The sequence below is a fragment of the Natrix helvetica genome (assembly GCF_964273705.1).
Source record: "Natrix helvetica genome assembly, chromosome: 2".
NCBI classification, from domain to species: Eukaryota; Metazoa; Chordata; class Lepidosauria; order Squamata; family Natricidae; genus Natrix; species Natrix helvetica.
The window spans coordinates 36,682,339-36,700,603 of record NC_138552.1 but is presented as its reverse complement, the minus strand read 5'-3'; the positions used below and the strand labels follow the sequence as shown (position 1 = coordinate 36,700,603).

Here is an 18,265-nt window from a genome sequence, read left to right as displayed (position 1 = left end):
ACCTTCAGTCCAAGAATGCAGCAAACGAAAATTACTTCATTCTTGCAAGAAGAAGGGTCTGGAGAGAGCTCAAAAGAACTATATGTTACCCAAATGTTTCAAGAAATAATGAGGGGTCAAAATGAGTTGAAAAAAGAGGTGACAGATCTTAAAGATGAGGTGTTCAACATCATATTTCAGAAAACAAACAGAGAATTGTGGTGTTGGAGGAGGGGGCGGCTGGGCTGGGGGAGGAGGTTAAGGCAGTCTGGAAGGGAAATGTAGGCTTGGAAAACTTTATGGCAAAAATAGAATTTGAAAGAATGTCCTTTTTTCTCAGATTCCAGAACCTACCAGAGACAGAAAATGAAGACCTTAAGGATATTATGAGTACAATTTTAGCAGAATACATTAAGAGAAATAAAGAACAGTTGTGGTGGGATATGGATCTGGTTTACAGGACTAATTCAGCATATGCTAGAAGTCATAATGTTCCAAGGGAGGTACATGTTAAATTTCTCAGGAGGACCACAAGGGATGAGGTGCTAGGGGCCCAAAGGGAGGGACCACTAAAATATAAAGATGAAGAAATCACAATTCTTAAGCAAATTCCAAAAAAGATAAGAGAAAGAAGGAGGAAGTATTTCTCCTTATCAAAGAAATTATATAATAAAGGAGTTTGGTTTAGATGGCTATTGCCAGAGGGAATGTTGATTTTTTGGGAGGGAAACAGAATTAGAATTAATACAGTGCAGGAGGCTGAAGCCTTCATTAAAAAACACTTTTCTCTCCTAGAGGACGAACATAGGGAAGGTAGTGAAAAGGGTAGCAAGGTACAAGATATGAAGGACGGGGGGCTATGGCTCCATTTGGGGACAGGGAAGAAGGAGCAATATCAAAAAGGCTCAGGTCACAAAAATAAAAGTATTTGAAATATTTGTAATTGTTGCTGTACTAGAAAGTGACAAAGGAAAAGATGATTGAACACATGATTGATACAATGTAGAATAAGATTCTGTTTTTTGCTTATCTTTTACACGTTGTTTTTAATATTGTAAAAATTGTGAGATTTGGAGGGATTTCTACCACTAGCGTGGGAGCTGCCAAAATTTTCTATGTACCTCTTTACCTTTCCCCAAAAATGTTTAAAAACCAATAAAATTCTTTAAAAAAAATTTTTTTTTGAATCCCACCATTGATTTGTGTGGGAAACATACTGAACCTGCTACTCAGTCCATATCTTTTGTTCTCATCTATGCTGATAAGGCACAAATAAAAATTTCCATTTGTGCAAATTTCTATCTTGCAGCAGGAGGATTTGAGTACCTGGCAGAATGAAAAGCACTTAGTGATTCCATCTTCTCATTGAATGAGGGGTGAGGAGGAAATACAGTTCACTGAGTTTTCTGTTCATTAGCAAAGTGTAGCTTGCTTTGGCTAATTTTAAAAGCTTAGAAGAGTTAGACTTGGTTAATGTTTGGAAAAGAGATCACCAGGAAATCATAGGGTAGATGATGAGTTTAAAACAAATCTTCAAAAAGGCAGGGGAAACCACTTTGCCAACTAAATCAGTTATCAGGGTCAGAACTGTTTGTTTAATACAGTGGAGGGATCCTGCAGAGAAAACCCCAAATCCACATTGTTCTGAAATATTCCCAAATCCTCAAGCAGCTTTGTGCATGCTGAGGAACATGAGGCTTGTGCTCTATTCTGCTAATTAAATTTGTGCTGGGTCAATTAGCTTTAAGATTGCATTGTTATAATTTAATAGGAATTGAAACATGCTTGTATCCATTTAAAAACTGGAGAAATAAATTAAATAATTCCTTTCTCCCAAATGTGCCATCCTCAAGCCTTCTCTCCCTCCCTCCCTCCTTCCTTTCTTCTGTCCGTCGGTTTCACCCATCTCAATAAGTGACTGTGTGACAAACAAAAATAAATTAAAAACAGTTACAACTAACAATACATAATTAAAATATGTAGCAGGGATTCTATTGAAATAATCTTTCTTTTTACTAATCTGTGTTAATAATAGTCTGCATTGTTATATTAAATGATGCTTACAGTCCAGAAGAATAGGATTGCTGATTTTTAATGAAAAATCTACATTTGTTTTTATTTTAGAATCTAAATGCAAAGAAACACTTCTCCATCTTGCAATGAGATTCGGTCTAGTTCAACTTTCACAGTTCCTGTTACGCCAACCAGGTGGAACAGTTGCAATCACTTTACTTAATGAAGAAGGATTGACACCATTGGACTTGGCTTTACAGAATGGACATTTCAGTCTTGTTGAAATGTTTTCCAAGTAAGTAGTATGGTTTAATATGAAAGAATGGGAACAAAGAAATTCAGTGACGACTTTTGTTTGTACTTCTCTTAAATTCAGTGAATTATTCTATTGCAGATATTTAAATGCAAATACTCTTTGCAATTGTTACTTGGCCTTTAGTACCAAAAATTTACTAGCAAGCAAGGCTATTGCTTAAAATTCTGGGAGTTGAAGTCCATTTAAAAATTGTCAAGGCTGAAAGCACTGCTCAATGGGAATACAATATGATGTACTTGTTTATATTTTGTTATAGATTATAATCTCATATTTCTTTTACTTAAAAGTTTTATGTGAACCTTATTTTTTAAGATGTATGGGTATATAATAATTCTGTAAATAATAAGTAAATAGAATCGAAGAAAAATCCAGCGGCATCTAAAAACTGATTAGAAGGGTGGGCAACTAAAAACAGTCTAGGTGAGATATAAACAATAAAACAACTTCAGCTAAAACTGTTTGCTTGGCACCTCTGTTCGTATGCTCTTAGAGAATATACAAATTATTTAAGAAATAGCCAAAATATCTTCCCTCTAATATGGACATGTATTCACTGGATTTGTTAGTTGTATCTTTTGCTCTTTTTGTGAATTTAGCTTCTGAAAAGCTGCTTGTTTGTAAGAGGTTAGAATGCACTCTTACAGCAAAACAGCAGTCTTCTGCCACTTCTGTTCCTCAACAACTTAGTTATTATCATTATTTTTCCTCCTTCTTACCTGACTTGCTTTTCAGCCACATATAGATTTCTCTCTGTCATGCACATACAATCATATACCCCACTCACAAAGCTGTAGTGAAATAGAACAGATTTTAAGCTATTCAAGAGTTCATTTCCTGGTGAAGTTCTGAAGCAATATGTTGTTGCTGATTAGACAACTTGGCTGGCACCATCTATTGTACCACAGACCTGCCCTGGAGATCCTCCCCACAATTGATTTAGCAACAGCCCAGTTGCCTGAACTTTTAAATAAAGTTGCCAGTGAAAGTTGTATGCAAACGGAAACAAGTTAGCAAGGAGACTTGTGATTTATTTTTAAATAAATCCCTTTTTGGGATATTTATTGGGGGTTTTGGTTTGTTGTATACATACAAGGCTGCTGTACTACATATGGGCAACATAATCTTAAAATGAACAACGAAGGTACTTTGGAGCCAGGTTTCTGACAGTTGTCTTGTCCAGGTCTCATTATCTAGTCATGATAGTATTAAATAGGAGACAAAACGAGCAAGGAAACCCCCCTCTCCAGCTTAGTTATTCCCCCTCCTTCAAATTTATACTGCTGTTTTGTTTCTAGCTTTATACAATATTCAGTTTGTATGAATTTATGCATTCTTTGTTATCACTCTTATTATGAATGTCTCACTTTTTTGGAACATTTAAACAATACAGCACTCTCTAGAGACTATTTTTTTATTGTGGTATGCTTATGAGCTGGTATGCTGCTGGTTTGTCTACTGAATCGGGTTTGTGATTAAATAGTCTACTTTTTTTTTTTAAGTAACAGAAAAAAAAATCAGCTGTATGTTCTTATTTTTTTCATCAGAATTGTTCCAAGTTGGAATTGTTGATTCATGGGGAAAGTTCTTCAGGAAAAAACTTTGTTTAGCCTGAGCATTCCATAATATTTTTCCATGAAATCTTTGGAATTAGTCAGATTAGAATCTGAAATTATGGGATGCAGTGAGAGAGGGTTTTTGCATAGGTTTGTGTTCCATGTTTCACTTGTCCTGGCACTCTAACTCTAATCTCATGAATGTGTTGTTTCAGGAACCAGACCATCCATCCTTTTGAGATTTCTAAAGTGGAGGTTGGTGAAAATGCTGTCCTTCAATTTTCTTATTTGTCAGGGACTTTATTGCTGACGTTTAATCACACAACAGACCATTCGTTAGAATCTGATGTACAGCTCTTTAGGAAATACTTCTGGGACAGAATTTCTACACAAAAGGTAAGTGCCAAGTTGTAATACAGTAAAACATTATTTTGTTTTCACAGTTTAAGAAAAATGCTTGTTTATTCACATTCGATTGAGTCATTGATCATTTTAAAATTGTCAACAGCTCTTGCTAATAGGAAAAAGGATGGGAAAAAAGAATCCCATAGTGCCTTAAATACTAACAATTTTATTGTAAAATCAGAATTGTGATCTAGAATTTACTTAAATCTTACGTGATTTAGTCAAAAGTGTAATCTAGTCAAAACTTTTTGTGAAGTCTGATATCTAAATTTAATTACCCTGAAATGTCTAGAAAATATGATGAAACCAGGCAAATCACGCTGGTTACTAAACCAAGAATTGTAACATTTCACATTTAAATTCAAGGCTATTAAATTGCAATTTCAAAAGCAGAATCTGATGGAAATGTAATTAGCCCTTGATATTTTTATGTTTTAAAAGTTATCATTCAATTGTTAAGCTTAAACAATAAATGTGCTCAATAATGTATAGAAAAACGATGAAAATGGGAAAAATGCATCATATCAGTAGAAGCCATTTGCAAAAGTGCATGATTATAAAAATGCTATATTAAGAAGCATGCATAAAAATTCAGTTGTTTTTTATGAAGCTAGTTTTTATTTAAATTGAAAAGTGATGTGGAAATTGTGAAAAGCCACATTCTAATTAAATGCTGCATGTATTTTATATTGTACATACATATACGTTGTATATGTGTTCAAGTAAAGCAACGTATGATTGAAACGTATGATTCAGCAATAAGGCCTTTGCCATACAAAATTAGAAGGAAATGTCTGAAGGAGTGCATAGTCCATAGAATAAACAGGACGTCCTGGGCAGACAAATAGTACAGAGGTTGAACAGAATTTGGAAGACAGATTATAAACAAATCTTAGTATAGCTGCAAAGGATTAGTGTAATCTTCTGAAAATTTAATTGTTCTTGGGGGAAAGCTAATACCACGTTTCCCTGAAAATAAGACCTCCCCGGATAATAAGCCCTATTGGGCCCTTGAGCGCATGTACTAAAATAAGCCCTCCCCCGAAAATAAGACCTCCCCAAAAATATTGCAATGCAGCAGCAGCCATGAGGTGACCACACTCGCCACCTTCTGTACCTCAAAAATAATGACACCTCCCCAAAAATAAGGCCAGGTACTTATTTTGGGGGTCAAAAGAAAATAAGAATCTGTATTATTTTCGGGGAAACACGGTATATGCAAGAAAATTCAAGATGAATCATCACTTAAGAATGAGAACTATAGAAATGTAATAAACTTTGAACACAAATTGCTTATATAGGCTATAATGATATTTAGGATAATGCTGTTATATAATGACAAAGGCACTGAATAAAACAAATTAGAAATTGTAAAAAACAGCTGAAGATTTTGCCCAGAATGTGCATGGTTGTCTTGAAATGGAGAGTTAAATCAATAAGGCATCCAGGAACAATATCTTTTAGAAATACTTGATTTCCAGTGATTCTCATAAACTGAATAAATGCATGTTCTACTTTTTACACAAAGAGGTATAATTCATATGTATCCTGAATTTGAAGGTAGCAACCTGACCGAAAAGTGTCAGATAATCTACTTTCTCTAGAATTCTCTGCAGCTGAATCCTCATCATAAAAGTTGGGCAATACACTGCTGGATCCAGGGAGGACCTTTTTAAAAAAATGTGCAGCACAGCTTTCTTAAGACTATTAACATCATCTCCTTCCTGAAGTAGGGTGTTGCTGGTATCCCAACTCTTGTTGTTGCATCCCTACCATCCCATATAAAAGCCAAGATATGGAATCCCTGTAATTCCATAATAATTATGTGCCTAGCTCACAAATGATAGGGGTCAGAGCAGAAGGCTATCCTTGAAATCCATAGGACAAAAGGATTCCCTTGTAGTAAGATCAATGCCATCTCCTGTCCTTGAGTTTGGGGAGCTGAAATCCAGCCAGTGAAGGGAAGTATGGTGATTACCTTGATGAAGGAATACAGGAATCATTAAGAGAAAATAAAACGGTCCTGGGAAAGAAAACAGGAGAAAACAAAAATCAAAATATTTTAATCCTGATTCTGTTTGGTATATGAGGGATCAGAGGAAAACTAGCAGGCTACCTGCAAGAATAAAGTGGCATTTCTAAAACCTTTGTTTCCTAACCTGGCCTACCTTGAAGGTCTGAGAACTGGGCAAAGTCAGCAATATCACTGCTTTGATCAGTTGGGACTCAGTAAAACCTGCCAGGTCCACCTCCTCATTCACTACCAGATTGCAGATGAGCATGGTATTATCATGAATAAATCTAGAATTTACCAGCAGAATATGACAAGCACAATAATGAAAGTCCAGCCAAAATGTCTACTGTACTATTAATCAGAAAAGTACCAACAAATCTAAGAACATGTCCATGAGTGAGTGAAAGAAATTTTAGAAGTATAGACAATGAGGGATGCCAGAAATAAATCTGAGGATTGTATTGCTAAAATTTTCAAGACCAAGAATAACAATTAAAAGCTTTAAATACGTCAGAAGCAGGAAATCGGCTAGGGAGGCAGTTGGTCTGTACAGAGAAGGAAGTTACAGTTGTGCCAGTAGGAAAGCTGAGGACGTTGCAGAGAACCTGTATTAATTCTTTGCTGCTGGATTAACCCAAGAAGCTCATAATTATGTGAGAAGAACTTGCTCTGTGGCTTTTCTTCATACTGGCATAAACTAGTTTCTGGTGCTGATGTTGGCTTGGCAAGGAGAATCTTATATGACCAGAGGCTTTTCATGATGCCAAGAATAACCAGCCCAACATCACCCTCCTAGCAGCAAAATTCATACCAGCAGCCAAAGCAACTCAGAGCCTGAGAAGAGGGCTGGCCCACATTGCTAATCCTCAGCACCTGCTCTTTCTACCTGCCAGACCTTCTTGGAGGAGATCAAGCTACAGAATATCAGTACTGGAAATCAGACCTTGTTCACTATCTCAGCCTTTGTTCCCTAGAAATAAACAACGCTGACATGGGCTATTTATTTATTGTTAGTGCAAGTGTTGATTCCTTTTTTATTTGACAGTGTCATTCCTCTACAACAGTGAACTCAAAACTTTATTTTTATTTATTAATCAAACTTGCTATGCTGTCAGATCATCCTCAACTGTGTAAGCCACAGTAACTACAATGTCCAATAAAACAAAATTTCCATAATTCACAATACCAATATGTTAACAGATATAACAAATACACAGAATGTATGTGAAATCCATACCAAATTTGTACAGTTTTAGTCTTCACAATCTCTGGAAGGCCTTCACTGAGGATGTCAACCTAGCTTTTGGAAGGAGGCTGTCCCAGAGTGTTTGATAGTTTTCTGGCTTCATAACTCTCACTGTGTGAAAATGAAGCACCTTGAGCAGTTTCTCCTGGGAGGATCTCTTCAGATGAGTCCTGAAATTTTTGCCAATCCTCTTAGCCATTTATATATCAAAACTATAACTCTACTGGTAAACTAGTACAAGGTCCATAAGATAGGTGGACCAACTGTAGTCTGTAAGTGATCTTCAATTCTACTTCATATAGAATTCATTGCAGAAATCTGACTATGGGGTGACAAAGCCACAAATCACCAACTCACATTGTCCTTTGTTATATCTATTTATATCTGGATAGGGTAGATCTTGAGGAAAATCCTCAAAAACCTGGTTGTCTTATCAGGCCTGGCACTCCAAAGGAAATGGAGACAACACTTAGGTGGCTCCATTGCTGAGCTGCTTATGTCAGCGTTCCAAATATCATGTAGAATTAAATCAGAGTCCAAGGCAGAGCTATCCTTAAAGTTCCAATTTAATAAGACAGACATGTTGGCATCGTGCTGTGGAATCCCAAATCTGAAGAACTTCCTGGGACTCCACCTAGTTGAAAGTTCATGATCTACCCCCACACCCATAAACCCATCACATGGTCCAATCCTCTTCTTCCACGCTAGCATCTCTACCCTGCTGGTTCTGGTCAAGTGTCGAGGTACGGAGACAAAAGATGACCTTGGCTTCTAGAAAACAATGACAACAACACATTCCACAATTCTACTCCTTTCTATTCACTCCTCCCAATTACTACACTAATGAAACAGCATAGGAAAATAATAGAAAGTGTGGCAGGCCAAAGATTCTAAAAAGGAATATAATTGCAGGCCTGATAGCTTATTTATCTGCCCTCTCAGGCTAGGATATGTATCTCTGGTTTTATAATGTTTATTATTAATATGGTTTTAATGTTTTTTTATATACCCTGTTTCCCTGAAAATAAGCCCTCCCCGGATAATAAGCCCAATTGGGCTTTTGAGCACATGCTCTAAAATAAACGTTCCCCTGAAAATAAGCCCTTCCTGAAAATATTGCAGCACAGCAGCGGCCAAGAAGTGACCACTCTCGCCACCTCCTGCACCTCAAAACTAATAAGATATCCCTGAAAATAAGGCCAAGCGCTTATTTTGGGAGTTGAAAGAAAATAAGACCCTGTCTTATTTTTGGGGAAACACGATACTGTTTTTTATATATAGTTTTCCCATTTGTTGTGCACTATCCAGTCACCTTGGTGAGATGGGCGGCTATATAAATTTGATTAGTAAATGAATAAATAATAATAAACTATTTTTTCCAGGTCAATAATTGAACATAGGCACTGACTCAACTTAGGTTTACTTAGCTTCAGGCTATGATCTAATTTAACTCTGAAGATATGTAGTATGTTGGAATAGTATTCTTTCCAGATATATCCCCAATGTATTTGGACATCAATTCCTAGCACTTTGTTGCTATTGATTGGCTTTGCTGGCTGTGCTGACTGCTGCAGCCTGAGGACATCTGGGCAGTAACAAATTGGGGCAGGTTATATTAGAGTACTCTGTGAATTTGCTTTGTGCATCCTACATGAAGAGTATAAAATAATAATAACATATGAACGTAATAATTAAACCAATTTATTATTTTTAATTTTTTAAAAAAAGAATCTTACTCCAAACCAAGCTGAGACATTGGAAGGAATGCAGATGCCTTGCAACTCTATAACATCTAAAGAAGGTATTTTCATTCTCTGTTGTATGACATTATTTACAATTCATTCTATTGTGTGTGTAAAATACGTCAAAAGGCTTTCACCTTTCACTTGTATGCCAAGGCACAGTTTCCTTTTAACCAACACCTGCAGAATTATGAAACAAAACAAAGAGAACCTAAATACTATAATCTGTTTTAAATACAGCAATGCTAAATATAATTCCAAAGTATTTAATTAAAAATAATACCATTAGAAGAAAGGTTTCTGAATTTTTAGAGGCTGTAGTCAGAAAAATGCAACAATGGCTATAACTCCAGTAGCAGTGTTGAAAATATGTCTGATTATGGGTTTGATGGGGTATAGTGCAGTATTTGAGCTTTTCTGTTCCCTACAAGGACCAAAATGGGTATGTGCTCAATATGGTGGACACAAATCAGTGATGAACACGGATGCTTGTGGATGTTGGACATATTATCTCACTGTCACGTCCCCTTCCTCTCAACAACTCAGTGCTCACAGCAGAGCTTGCAGAAAAATGATCTTCCATGTCTTTCGTCACTTCCTATTTCAGCTTGCTGACAGAATTTGCTTTCAAAATGATCTTATTAAAGAAGAGGATTTTGCTGAATTTTTCATAGATAAAATGTGGTGTCTTATACTTACTTGAATTACGAAGTTGCTACCATGTATACCCAAAAATAAGACAGGGACTTATTTTCTTTTGACCCCCAAAATAAGTGCTTGGCCTTATTTCTGGGAAGGTCTTATTATTTTTGAGGTGCAGGAGACAGTGGCCATGGGCACCTCATGGCTGCTGCTGTGTTGCAATATTTTTGGGGAGAGCTTATTTTCAGGGGAGGTCTTATTTTGGCGCATGTGCTGAAAAGCTAGAGTGGGCTTATTATCTGGGGAAGTCTTATTTTCGGGGAAACAGGGTAGACGGTTGTATGAGAAGGCTTTCATTGCACAATTCTCTACCCAGTGATCTAGTTTCTCTGACTGCCTACACTGCAGTTAAATCCAGAGGATTTCTTCCAATTTGGCTTTTTCCCGATTGGAATATATAAGCACCCAGAGAAGCTTCCGAGTGTTAGATTTAAATTAAAAAGCAAAAACAAAGCAAAAGTCAAAACTCTACAAAAACTTGCTTCCCCAATAAATGACATCATTCCTCCTTCTCAAAGGCTGTTAAAACTGGCTTTTGATTACAGAAAATAAAAGTTTGCATATTTCTTCTAGACTAGAGCATCTGATGGAAACTATAAAACAAACAAGGCACAGAAATGTAATCTGAAATATTTGATCATGAAACAGTTGTGTTTCACAACTCATGTTTACTTAGAAGCAAATGTCACTGGGCTCACTGTATACATAAACTGAAATGTTCTCATAATAGAAATAATTAAAACTATTGATCTAGTATTGATATTCTAAGTGAGCATTATGATTTGCTTTGTGGAACTGTAAAACACAATAATTTCTTTTTATGATTTGCATGTATTACATCAGGCATATTAATTATGGTGTTTCTATAAATCTCTTTTAATTTAACTAATGTTCATTAATTAAATTCAAATTTAAGTAAGTATCTTGTTTGTTAAGTGAGCATTTTAAGAGAGAAAATTATCAACAAATCCTTAGTCAATAATGATCTCATTTCAGAATTTAAAATTTGGAAAGACATTTCAGAGAAGAGATTAGACCATTTTGGAAACTTCCAGATGTCAAGAGCTAATTTGTCTGGAAATTATAAGGTTGAAGTTCAGTTCATCTGAAAAACACTAGGTTAGGAGAAGACACATGAAGAGATTTTCTGGACATTGTTTTAAAATGTCCCTTGTGTTCACCATTATTCTTTATTTCTATCTGTATAATTTTATTTGCTACTTACAATCCGCATAAATCACTGCATTGTTTGTTTGCATTTTATTGTACTTAAAAAAATCTGTCTTGATCAATATGGCATTGTAACAACCAAGAGGCGCAATTGTGCCTCTTAATCTGTGAGGTGGGATTGCCTGTCTGATTTACATTCTTATATATTTCCAGGGTAGAAAGGTTCATGTGATGTTTGACAATTACTGTGTTTCCCCCCTGTCTTATTTTCTTTTGACCCCCAAAATAAGCACTTGGCCTAATTTTTTGGGAGGTCTTATTATTTTTGAAGGGCAGGAGGTGGCAATCGTGGTCACCTCATGGCTGCTGCTGTGTTTCAATATTTTCAGGGAGGGCTTATTTTCAGGGAAGGACTTATTTTAGCACATGCACTCAAAAGCCTGATTGGGCTTATTATCCAGGGAGGTCTTATTTTCGGGGAAACAGGGTACTAAACTCAGTTTGAACATAGGAAAATCTAGGCTTTCAAAAGTGAACTGCTAGAGAAGGATGGGCTCCTCTACTAACCCTTTTTCTTTAAGAACTAAGTGAATGTGTACATGGAGTACTCTGACACCTAGAGTCATAGAATGGGGAGTTGAAAGGGACCACAAGAGTCTGCAGGGTATAGGAAGTCCTTCAGCAAAGAGTAAAGACAATCTGTTGCAGTTTAAATCAGAACATTGACTTTATTAAATTACTTATTTGACTTAACCAAAACTTATTAACAAAGTTTGTCTGCAATCTATCAACAAGGTGTTTATTTAGGACTCCACAACAGATGTGGCTTTTACTCTCTACCAGCCTCTGGAAAAAAAAGTGATGATAATTTACTCAATGGGAAGAAGATTTTCCTAGGGGATGGAAATATTTCCAAGGAGGAAAAAATCAAACTTTCCAAGCAGTGCTTTAGATGATTTGATCAGCTGATTCTTGTAAAACATCTTGTAAAACAATGTTGTTAAACATTGTTTAACATAAATCTGAATTTTGCAAACTAGGAAGGTATTAATTTAAAAAATCAAGAGCAGATCTTTCTTCAATGAGTTCTCTATGAATTATGACAGGCCAGTGATGGCGAACCTATGGCACGCGTTTTAATTCTACTAAGAACTTCATATGAAAAAAATGCTTTGGATTTACCTGCCCAAAGTCCTGAAATACTAAACTAGGGAAAAATAAGCTTGTGTCAAATCTGAAAAGCAATGAAAAGCTGTGCAACTGTACCAGGTCCCAAATAGATATGATTTTAATATATCCTTATTAAACCAATAAAGCCAAAATGGTGAATTATAAAAAAGTATTCATTGGATAAAGAGAAATAAGAAAAATATGAAAAGAAAAGAATTTCCGACATGTAGAATTCCAAATAAAATCATTGTAGCCAGCCTAGCTAAAGTACTTACTTATGACTTTGTTATCTAAGGAAGTAAATTTAGTTAAATAGTTGAAATATATTATTACTTCACCTGCTGGGGATACTGTTAGACAAAGAATTTCCTTGTGGCTGTTACTTATCTTCTCAGTACTGCTTAGTTTTATGGAATACAGAGGACATGGAAGCTAGCCTTTTTGAAGAGATTTGCTTTATCCATTCAAGTAAAATGCTTAATCCCAGGTCTGGCCACTAAATCAGAAATGATCTAATATCTAAATGTATCTGCCTAAAACCCATAGTGGGATGATAAAGGAACAATCTAGCTTCTTTTAGGTGTGCCATTTTATAAGAGATTGTTTAGGGAAGCATGGATTGAATTTAATTTATCCTGGTGTTTCAGCCTGGGGTCATTTTTATGGGGCACTGTTTTTCCATAGCAAAGCTAGAGGCTTATTCTATTGAGTCATAAGAACTTGAATATAGGTTCAAGTATGCTTTGGTCTGGACTTGTCAGGACAAAGAATATGTCTTTTGTTCAAAGAAATGATCAAACAAGTAGAGAAGGAAATTTGAACCAATCAAAAGCATAAAAGGAAGTAGTAATGCTTAGAAACATTTTATTGCTCTTGATTGAGTCATCACCTTACCTTGAAGCACCTGCTGCAAGTGTAAATATTCAGGAACTAAACAAATTGTTTAAACAGGTAGGAAAATTGTGGATGTCCCATCCCAAAATCATGGTAGCCTAAATTGTTTGCTGTCTGAGGAAGTTACCTCCTTCTACCTAGATCTACCTAGCAGCGTACCCATAGAAGGATATCTGTAATTGTTTTGACACTCAAGGGAATTTGCTTTCAAAGTGATCTTATTAAAGAAGAGGATTTTGCTGAATTTTTCAAAGATAAAATGTGGTGTCTTATACTTACTTGAGTTACGAAGTTGCTACCATGTATACCCAAAAATAAGACAGGGTCTTATTTTCTTTTGACCCCCCCCCAAAAAAAATAAGTGCTTGGCCTTATTTTTGGGGAGGTCTTATTATTTTTGCAGGAGGCAGTGACCATTGGGCACCTCATGGCTGCTGCTATGTTGCAATATTTTTGGGGAGGGCTTATTTTCAGGGGAGGTCTTATTTTGGCGCATGCGCGGAAAAGCCAGCGTGGGCTTATTATCTGGGGAAGTCTTAGATCACTCTCTGGCAGTGAAAATACAAAAAGAACAAATAAGAAAACCTAATTTCTACTGTTTTGTGACTTCCAAAATCATCTCCTCAAAGCAGATGCTCCCTTTGGTCTCACAGAAAGATAATTCCTTGCTGCTAGTTCTGAATATTTGGCTTTGACTGTATTCATGGTGGGCCATCGTGATATTTCTAGGTTATAGAGAATTGCAATCAGATATAAATCTCGTTAAACAGAATTGTGCTGTTTTATGATTTAGTTCTTAATAAACAAATGTCTAGTCTTTAACACCGATTTCAGAAATGGCTGTTGACTGGTTAACAGCAGGGATCACTTCCTACTGGAGAGAAGTTAATGTAGAAGTAAAACAAATTTCCACAGTAAATGTTTAATTTGCTATAAATTAAATTAAGGCTAGGGAATTACTGCACAAGGAATGACTTTACTATGTAGGCAATATTTTGAAAGAAAGTGATGGCTTCTACATTGTAGAAAATATTTTATACTGTAAGCATTATTTTTCAAGAAGGATTTTAAAAAAACCCAGATACAGTCCTTGATCCACTCAGCAAACATTCAATTTGCTTTTTAAAATAAATTCAAGTTGTAGATGTGCACGTTCTGTAATGTTTTGTAAATCTTTGTGCAAGATTTTTGTTGAAAGGTGGATTTGCTTTCAGTGTAATTTGTAAAGGAGAAACTTTCCCCTTCAGGTGGGGTCTGTGATTTGCAAAAGAATGCGTGATTCACTTATGCTTCCTCCTTCCTCCTTGCTTTATGTAATATTTGAAACCCAACTTTGCAGTGTATACTCGAAAAACAGATCCGCATCCAGTGATAGAAACTTGATATAAAAATCGGATAGTGAAATAGAATTACTGTAAATGGAAAAAACTATGCTCACAGGCTATTCATTTCTTTTTGGCAAAAATGTTACTTTAGTTTAACCATGTAGGTTATAGAAAAAGTTGGAGTTCTGCAAAATGTGCTCAGGCACAGAATATTCATGCTTCTCTTGCATAATATTGGCACTGTTTATGATCAGGGGAAAATAAATTAAAAATGGTTTTGATGCAGCAAGTTCTTATTCCAGACTTTTGAAAAGGAGCCAGGAAATAAAATAATAACACAAATGCAGTTGTTTCCTGTAGTCAAAAGAAAAGGAAGGGCAGTTTTTTTAAAAAAAATAAATGAAATTGCTACTGTTGTTTACAAAGTCAAAATCTCAAGTTCACTATAAATGATTATGCTGCTCAAGAAGTATTAATAAATAAGGATAATTGGAGATTAAGTTTGCACTGTACTGCATAGCCCTTTAAGGTGGAAATCTTGTTTAAATTAACCCATTAAAATAACACAAGAAGTTACTATAGAGCCGCCTGCATTTCAGCTATAGTCATGTGACTTGGATATATAGTGGTGAATATAGTAAAGAAACATTGTTTGGTCTTTGTATATCCTTCTGTTTTCCTCTTTCAGTGGGTGTATGGGAAGGGGAAATGAAAACAATTACTTCCCTCTGTTGGCAATAGGGAACTAATGAGAAACTGCCTTTCTTTAAACAGATCTTATAGATCAGGGGTGTCCAAACTTGGGAACTTTAAGACTTGTGGAGCCAGCTGGGGAATTCTGGGAGTTGAAGTCCACAAGTCTTAAAGTTCCCAAGTTTGGACACCCCTGTTATAGATGTTGCATCTGAGGAGCCACCTCTTAAAAATGAAGATTTAACGGTATAATCCAATCACCTTTTTATCTAAAATCTAATAAGACACCTATATTATCTTGCCTAAATTGCACACTTTGCTTTGAGAGCACAACACTTCCCAAAATCCCAGCTGGGTGAATGACAGCTAAGTAATGCTTCCTTCTGAATAAGGTTTCAAGGCCAATTAAAAAGTGTCTGAGATTTTACAAAAGCACAGTCTTGCTGTCTGCTAATAATATACTTAAAGAAAAACAGCTTTGGTTCATGCTTCAACCATAATTGTGACCAGTCATTTACAGTTAGAAATCTGTACAGCATCATCAGGGACAGACTCTAGGAATAGATGGTTTGCATGGGTGCAGTTGTTTTCTGTGGGCATTTCAATTTTCTTGTTATTGCATAAAGCTAATAATGCTTTGCTAATAAGTTTTAGATTCTTCTGGAAGACCAAAAGAAACAAAATTGTTTTGGAATACTTGGGCATGTGACCTCTCTTATATTTAATTGGTTCACTGGTTTTAGTATAACCCATTGTGGGGTTTTACCCAGAGATATTTCCTTATAAAACCTCTTTTGATTGGCAATAGCAAGACTTACATTTAAAATCTTCAGCATAGCAAAGCATGCTTTCCCCCTCCTTGAGCCCTGGAAATCCTTGCCTTGGATGGACTTGTGGCTTATAAGGATTTAACTGTGACTCCAAATATCAGAGAGCTTAGGCAGTCATAATTCATGTCTCCACCTATTTTCTGGTATGGAAATGACTAAATGACTTGTAGGCACGTACCCAAGTCTTTGAATTATACAGGAAATAGAAGGTAAGCAGATGTTTTTGATACTTTATGATCTGCATTGTCGGCTTCTTGAAACTCCAAAGTTGTTGGAAGTGTTGTTTCTTTATATGGTGCCTTTAAAAGCTGTGACAGCCAAAGTGGTTTCCTCCTCCTTTTATAATGAACTATCCTTGTTGTTGCCGAACTTGCAAAATAATTTTTTTGAATTTATACTACTTTCCTAAAGTACTGGATGTGTCCTTGACTGCTGAGATTTTTTAATAAAAGCTCTGGTTTGTTATTTGAGAGTATTGGACGAGAGCTTATTGTTAAAACATATATTTTATTCTGAGTGGCTAATTTTGCTTGACAGTTTAGAAAAATTAATGTTACATTCTGAAAAAAAACCAGAGCAGCAAATGCTTTTGAAAAATATATTGCATTCTGAAATTTTTCAACACAACGTATTATACACTAGGACACAGTATTATTTCCATTTGTTTTGTAGTTTCACCAAGAATGTATAATTCATCCACAAGAAAATGAAGATGAGAATGTATTGGATTTAGGTAATAGTTTTTTCCAGCTGTGTGCTTGTATTTTTAAAATCCCATTTATTATCGCTTGTGAGTTGAAATTACTCTCTGATGGCCTGAAGTGATGGGTTGCAAATAATAGTGCTGAAACTTGTCTTCCCTCTGCCAGCTCTTCTGTGCACAAGGATGCAGCAATTCAAGATTGGTGCTGTGCTGCTTTGTCACACAGTGTCACAGATGTTGGTTAAGTCTTCACAAGTTGAAGAAATTCACTATTCATTTGCTGATAAGTCCAGGAAAAACCCTGCAAATAATGTTTTTTGCATATCCTCTGAAGCTATCCTTTGTAGTTGCATATGGGTGGGCATAGCTATTTTGCCCTGCCTTTTCATTCTTCAGAAGTATGCCTCTCCATCTTAAAGTCAAGATACCATGGCATCATGTTACTTTCCTCTTCATTGCTTTGAAGGGGGGGGGGGGCTGACATTTCCCTGAAGAAAGAGCAGTTGATTTGTTGTTGTTGTTGTTTAATTATTGACTTCATAAAGTCAATAATTGATTGTGATTTCCAACCAGTCTTGCTGATTTCCCACAAGCAAAGTGAATGGGGAAACCAACACTGTTAGAATTTCTAGGCAGTATTACTTTCTGTGAGGTGGCTCAATGGCTAAGATGCTGAGCTTGTTGATCAGAAAGGTTGGCAGTTCGGCGGTTTGAATACCTAGCGCCACATAATTGAATGAGCTCCCATTACTTGTCCCAGCTTCTGCCAACCTAGCAGTTCGAAAGCATGTAATAATGCAAGTAGAAAAATAGGGACCACCTTTGGTGAGAAGGTAACAGTGTTCTCTTTAGACATGCAGGCCACATGACCACGAAGACGTCTTTGGACAGCGCTGGCTCTTCAGCTTTGAAACGGGGATGAGCACTGCCCCTTAGAGTCAGGAACAACTAGCACATACGTGCGAGGGAAACCTTTACCTTTTTATTACTTTCTGTGTTGATGTAGAATTCCAGGAGATGGAGTACCAGTGTATCTGAAAGTTGATATTAGATGCAGAATTGAGTATTGCAATGCTTTTTACATGTGATGTGGAAATAAATAAGAAAGAAGAACAAGCTCTGGACATTATTAATTAAGAAAGACACACACAGTGGAGATGACCCAAATAAAGTAAGGGCTTGATGAGACAAATAAACTGGACAAAAGTGGGCTTCTCTGCCACTGCAATAGCTCAGGTTATTGCATTGTGTCAGTTTCCTAGGCTGTGATGGGTTTTATCTTCATGTTAGCTGGTTAAAAAGCACTGTTAAGAAAGTAATTTAAATTCCAAACTGTAGCCAAATGTTTCTATTTCTCCTTAGCCTCTGTTAAAAACCTTGCTTCTAGCCTCAATTGTCTCTTTATAGAATGATAATCCTTATTTTTGTGAGGAAGGGAAGAGCTGTAGCTAAGTAGTTGTGCTAATCATTGCTTTGCATCAAAAAAGTTCAGATATTACCTCTGTCATTT

At 36.1% G+C, this 18,265-nt stretch overlaps 1 protein-coding gene across 2 annotated transcripts in view; it reads left to right on the top strand.

The window, feature by feature from the left end:
- The window catches only part of ARHGEF28 (Rho guanine nucleotide exchange factor 28), a 166,591-nt gene that overhangs the window by 59,282 nt on the left and 89,044 nt on the right, over positions 1–18,265 (top strand). For both annotated transcript variants that reach the window (XM_081942975.1, XM_081942976.1), the window contains exons 5-7: positions 2,104–2,287; positions 4,077–4,257; positions 9,255–9,327. In XM_081942975.1, the coding sequence (XP_081799101.1) occupies positions 2,104–2,287; positions 4,077–4,257; positions 9,255–9,327 (438 nt within the window). The remainder of the gene's footprint in view (positions 1–2,103; positions 2,288–4,076; positions 4,258–9,254; positions 9,328–18,265) is intronic.